Here is a 6,506-nt window from a genome sequence, read left to right on the forward strand (position 1 = left end):
AGCAGGTTCCAGAGAGATTCCTGGAAGTTGCGCAGATCACATTACGGGAGTTTTTCAATGCCATTATCGCAGGCAAAGATGTTGATCCTTCCTGGAAGAAGGCCATATACAAGGTCATCTGCAAGCTGGATAGTGAAGTCCCTGAGATTTTCAAATCCCCAAACTGCCTACAAGAGCTGCTTCATGAGTAGAAATTTCAACAACTCTTTTCGAATGTATGAATAGTAGCAGTCCCCTTTGGATGTCCAAGTTATCCGTGTCTAGATTTTGATTTCATATATGTGTGTATGGGAGGCATGGGTATGTTATGAAATCAGCTGGTAATTCCTCCTCCATCATCTTTCTCTCATTTTCTTCTGTTTTCAATTGCAACGGGGATGGTTCTTTTCCTGCCGCCTTTAGTTTACTTTTGCCCAAGGCCCTTAACATTTGGAGACTTAAAATAGGCTTAATTATCAGGGAAAAAAGAATGTTGACGTGTGTAAAGTCTATATTAGCAAGGATGGGCATTTGTTTAAAATGCGTCTGTTGGATTCATGGTTTGTTGCAAATGGCGGTTGGCAGAGGGAGACAGCACAGCTCCGCAGCCAGTGATGTGTCTCTTGTGTTTACTGCTGAGGAGGTCAGAAAACCCAATGAAACCCCTTGATAAACTTAAATATTTTGCTTGGTTTGAACTCAGTAAGTAGCTTTTTATCACACGTTTAAAAATAATGCCGGTGGCAGATCAACAGCTCACTTTTCAAAAGTACCCCAAAAGGCCACATTTTAAAAAGAAAACATGATCACTAACTGTCAAACCTTTCCTCAGAGAAATGGCAAACACCCCAAACTAGTTTCTTTTGGAGGCAGAGCAATTTTGTACAAAACGGACTTTTCAAGGTGAGACTGGAAATTCATGTGGTTTCTAGTCACCTCTCGAAATTTTGCAATAGGTTCTTCTTGGTAGTAAGTGAGTACCTATCGTTCTTCATACAGGGAAACCCCTATAATGTGTTATTATTTTCTGTTTATCTTGCTTAAGATATAAAAAGGCACATAAGTTTCAAATTTATTCTTTGCTCAGTTTTGTTTATATGCTTTAGAAGAATTACCATGTCTGTTTAATATTTAACATTTTTTTTTTCAAAAAACACTATTTTCTGAATTCCTTTCTATGGTAAGGAATAAAGGACATCCTAACTTGACCATAAAATTCCTGCCTATACTAGAAGTTTGTTGACAGCTGCTAGCTGACTGGATCTTCCCCTCCTGAGAGGAGTACATTTGAGAGTGACCTATTTTCCTATACATTTCCACACTACCTACCCTGACGGATATTCAAAGTGGTGACAGTCTAATTTAAAGTGTTTTCGTTTTAGGTACAGTGTTTTAAAGCAATTGATAAAGTCTCTTCTAACTCAGAAGCTAGTAATTGACCAAAACATGAGAAGACTATAGAATAGGAGAGTTTGGGAGTTAACCCAAAAGACACAATTTCAGCACACATAAGAAAGCTAGCTGCTATTTCATGCTTTCTTCAGTGGTTCTCCTCTTTTTTTCTTTCTCTTTTCTTTTCCCAGTTTTTCAAAGGTGTACAACGTTTCCATACTTGCTTTTAAAAAGCCGTATGGCTTTCACACTTGTTTTCTTGGATGGGTTTTGTGTGCAGAGGCAGTAAGAATTCCTTTTTTATTCTAATAGTGTTTTCCAGACCCTCCCTCCCCTTCAGTAATTTGATCTACATCTTCTAAAATGACACAGTAAAAAGAAAAAAAAAAAAACCTGGTATTTAGATTATGTACAACATAAATACCGTTTTTCCTTGATTTTTATAAAAATGACATTTGACTTTGGAGAATGTCGGTTGACCCATGAGACTAGCTGACCCAATCGCTGTAATTTAACATCATTTATAAATTCTGCTGATGGACAGGAATGTATGAAGGCAATTATTGTCCGCACAAAGCTTTAAAACCTGCTGACTTTAAATTAAACGGCGTGGTCCTGTGATGCCTGCGTCATTCAGGAGACACAGCCTCTCGCGGTGTGGACGGATCGCAGCAGCCTAGGCCTGGGACGCCCCAGCCTCCCTGCGCACGCACAGCCGAACCCATCCCCCAGCTCGCAGGCTCCTTCACAGCACACAGGGCCATCGGAGCCAGTGTGTTCTTGTTCTGGCTTGTTTAGGGAAAAAAAAATGTTCAGATAATCATCACATTGGAATATAATGCAAACCAAAAAAAAAAGAAAAAGAAAAAATCCAATCAGCACAAAGTAGAGAAACAATCTCAACTTGTGGTCACACTCTTTCGCCTTGCTTCACGCCCAAGAGTATGACATTCGTTGTTCACATCAGTATACAACTGGGCCTCTTTGCTGTTCCATGGAATTCACATCACCGTTGTGTTGCCATTTGCAAGGCAAGAGGCAAAACCATAATGTATTCACCTATTGAGACAGATTGCTAGTATCTTCCTGATCTGGGGCAAATTTAGTATTGATTTCAGACATATTTAGATTTTTAGTATTATTCTCCCCTGCCTTTCTAATTTAAACAGACAAATTAAGCAAAAGTGTGTATTCACAACCAAATGTTGATGTGCTTATCCACGATAATATCCTCTCAATGTTCACTGAGGCATAGAAATTGTTTCAGAGTAGAAATTGCAGCGTGAGTAGAAACTCACCTCATTGTCCTGGAAACAGAACTTGATCATTTTGCTTTTAGATGATTCTTTTTCTTTCACCACCATAAAATCTTGTGCCTCCCAGTGCATTGGAAAATGACAAAAGCCTGTCTCTCAAAACGCCTATTTAACAGGTTTTTCAAAATCACCATCTTTCCAATCTTCGTTCAACTCTCACCACGTAAAAACTGGCGACTTGGGAGAAAGTTCGCTTTCTCTGGTGGGAGGGTGAAGGACTAGGGACAGTTTACAAAGGGAAACAAAGTCTAAAGTCCATGTTGAAATACCACATTTCCACTTCTTTTCTGCTAACCCCAAATTATTTTTGCATCTACACTTGAGGTTATAGTCTGTGCCTAGACATAAATGCACCAGCGGGGGGATTGTTAAAAATCCTTCAAAATCCCACTTTTTTCCCACAAGTACAATTGTTCGTGTGCCTTCTGTGGCTTTCGATTTCATCCTTTTGACTTTATTTCCAATTTCTACAGCTGCAATAAACACTAGATTTTTTTTCTGGCTGTTTGACATAACGTTGATAGCTATGCATATTTTGTGTCTTTTTAAAAAACAAAGCGGGAGAATACGTTTTTGAGAAGAGAATTTTTAGAACAGTTTGATACCGCAAATTATTTTTTCCTCAATTGTTTGAGCAGCATTCGAGTTTTGAAAATTCTTGTAGAAGCCAATTTTTTGTAACTGTGGTGCAAATCTTGTGTTTTCTTAGCCTAATGAAAAGTAGTATAGAAGCAATATTTCATACCATGTGCTATATATGTGTGTGCAGATGTGTGAACATAAACACATACACACATATACACACATGTAAAAATAGACATATATATATGCGTGTGAAGTGGAAAGCTTACCTTTTCCTACCTAGATTTAAGGACCTATTTTAGGCATTTGTTATGTTTTGTCAAAAGAATGTTCTATTTGCAACAACAAAACATTTAATTCTTACTGTATCTCTGGCTGTTTAATGAGGACATTTCCCTTTAACTGGTAAAACCACGTGGAAGATGGTAGAATGTAGTCATTATTTAAGGAAATGTTCACCCACATATTCCCGAAGTTCCTTTGTGCCTCCAAGTATTATTCCATTAAAGTGTTTTATGTTTGCCGACTCTTTGTTGCTGTGCTAGGGATGTGGGTGAATATCATTTTTAAAAATGTTAAAAACAAACAAAAAAAAAGCAAAACAAAAACACTAAAGCAAGAGGGGAACTTTTATAAAGCAATGTAAATATTTAACCTCATGTTACGTAAGACATGAGATTTTAATAAATAACTACATTCTCACAACATCTGTTGAATTTATTAGGAACACTTCGGTGACTATATAGACAGTTGAAAGCATTCTTGAAAATCCTGCTCTCTACTTTTAAAAGATAAGAGTCTCTTTCATCAGATGTCAAGGGCAAGGGTAATGCAGTTTCTGTAAATTTATGAAATTTCTTTTCTGTGTACATGAAGACACTTAGTATGTAATCCCCCCTACCCCCCAACACACATACATGCATACACATACAGGTTAATATTAAGTCGTAAAGCTAAAGAGTTGGGGGCTTTCAAATCAGGATGTTCCCCAGAAGCAATCATAAATTCATCAAAGAAAAAGTGGTTTACAGAATCCCCTGAGAGAAGCTGTGTACGTGTGAGGACAGAGCAGAATCTCTTTGCCATGTATATTATAGACTCTTTATTGGTGTGAATAGTACAAATGTTTCGTTCTGGTACAGACTCCGTGTTTGCAAATAACAAGAAGCATTGTTTTCAAAAAGCTCCCCTTAAAAGAACGTAACTGGTTTCTATGAGTAAGCAGTTACTGTATTGCACTTACATGTGATGTTGAAGGAAATGCAGTTTTGTTTTTCTGTAGATCTGTTGGTTGTAAACCACCTATAAGACTAAAGCTAAAATGCTCGTTTTCAGAGCTGGGATCAAAACTGGTATTTAACCTTTGCATCTTCTTATAAGTATCCTTCTAGGAATATAACAGAATCTGGGAGCACCTGGACTTTGAGTCTTTTCAACTGAGCCCTCTCTCAAAACTGACACCGCCGACAGTGCACAAACATGAGCGTGAGCAGAAAAGGCAAACAGAGTGGCCCTTTTTTGTGATAATGGATTCATTCTTTGTTTTTAAAATACTCGAATCCTCTCCATGGGGGGGAAAGCATTTAAAAATTGTATATTACCACTTAAAATTAGAATTTGAAAAGCAAATGTATTTGGGGTTGGTCTCAGCAATACCCAGAAGAATCAAAGGTCCTGGCTTCCCCCAATATTGTCCCAGCCATTTCTCATATGTATATAGTATAAACCGTGACAAAACACTGCCTTTATATTATTTAGCAATATGTTGTAAATAGCATTATTAAGCTCTTTTTTTTTGTAATAAAGACCCTTTGATTTGAATATAGTACAATAACTGAACTGATAAAGTCAATTTTTGATTTTTTTTTTTAGCTAGAGGCAATTTCAATTGTGGATTTTTGTTGTTGTCTATTGTTCTGAAGACTTTGCATAATTTATTGGTTTAATTTATCCTAATTTATTTGATGAAGGTGTACAATTTTGTATTACCAAGGATGTACTGTAATATTAATTGATATGATAAAAAAAACAATGAGACTCCCTGTCCATATTAAAAAGTAAATAAAAAGGTGCAGTAGACAATTGATTTTAAAGTAAAAGTAAAAAAAAAAAATTAGTTTGGCAGCTACTAAATTTTAAAACAGGAAAAACAATTTGTTGGGGGGAGGGTGGGAAGGGGGTTTACTTTGTGTGTTTAAGCTTTTGTATACTCTGCAAACTTTTACCTTTTGCTTTGTACCACTTAAAGGATACAGTAGTCCAATTGCCTTGTGTGCCTTCCATCTTCTCTTAAACTGAATGTATGTGCAGTATATATGCAAGCTTGTGCAAAATAAAATATACATTACAAGCTCAGTGCCATTTGATTTATTTTAAACATGTGACATTTAGTTTTTGGACCTGTGTCCAATTGTAGGACAGCAGGCTAGTTGTGACTGTGATATCAATTATGGAGTGTTCCTCCTCCTGCCAGTTTGGCAATTTATTTTTTTGTTTGTTATTTTTGGTCATGCAGCTTGCAAGATATTAGTTCCCTGACCAGGGATTGAACCTGTGCCCTCGGTAGCGGAAGTGAGGAGTCCTAACTACTAAACTGCCAGGGAATTCCCTGGAGTTTCCTTTTATTACAATTCTTAAGCATGCAAATCTGGGATCGTTACACATAGCTCTTAGAAATGGTCTTTTTTACTTCAGACATTTGTAGTAAACGGCTAAATTTCTGTCTGAAACCTCTTCTCACAGATTTAAATTTAACCCTCAAAATTTATAAACAAAGTTTTGGATCCAAACAATGTTGTGAGCTAATAAATGCAGTTAAATTGTTAATGTCTCATGATTTGAAGAACAAGGAAAGATGTTCCCCAAATCACAAAATGGCAAATATGTTATTTAAAATATGGGGAGTGAGAGCTTGTATTGTTTCTACTCTGGTTGAACTCAGAACTACACCCTAATGTAAATTTAAAACCTTTCTGAAATAATCCTTTGGATATGAATGGCAGCATGTTTCATACTAAGAACATTGGTTGTATAGCTTTGGAAAACTTTCTTTGTCTCTTTTGCTTTAGTTTAAAATCGTGTCTCCTTTATCTTCAAATCAAAAACCTGAGGAATTGTCAGAACTCATTTGCCCATTTGACAATGACGCTATTAAATGTCACTCACAGTGGCACCTCCCTTTCTGCCGGCCATATCACTGTACGCTGAGTCTTATCCATCTCTGAGATGTCTCCTTTT

At 36.8% G+C, this 6,506-nt stretch overlaps 1 protein-coding gene across 9 annotated transcripts in view; it reads left to right on the forward strand.

The window, feature by feature from the left end:
• Positions 1-5,624, forward strand: part of PROX1 (prospero homeobox 1) — a 60,028-nt gene extending 54,404 nt beyond the window's left edge. For 7 of the 9 annotated variants that reach the window (XM_043485692.1, XM_043485690.1, XM_043485694.1 and 4 more), the window contains one exon: positions 3-5,624. In XM_043485692.1, the coding sequence (XP_043341627.1) occupies positions 3-191 (189 nt within the window). In that variant the 3' untranslated portion in view covers positions 192-5,624. The remainder of the gene's footprint in view (positions 1-2) is intronic. The other 2 variants (XM_043485697.1, XM_043485698.1) reach the window with 1 other exon arrangement.
• The last annotated feature ends 882 nt before the right edge of the window (positions 5,625-6,506 follow it).

Source organism: Cervus canadensis, chromosome 13 (assembly GCF_019320065.1).
Source record: "Cervus canadensis isolate Bull #8, Minnesota chromosome 13, ASM1932006v1, whole genome shotgun sequence".
In the NCBI taxonomy this organism is placed as follows: Eukaryota; Metazoa; Chordata; class Mammalia; order Artiodactyla; family Cervidae; genus Cervus; species Cervus canadensis.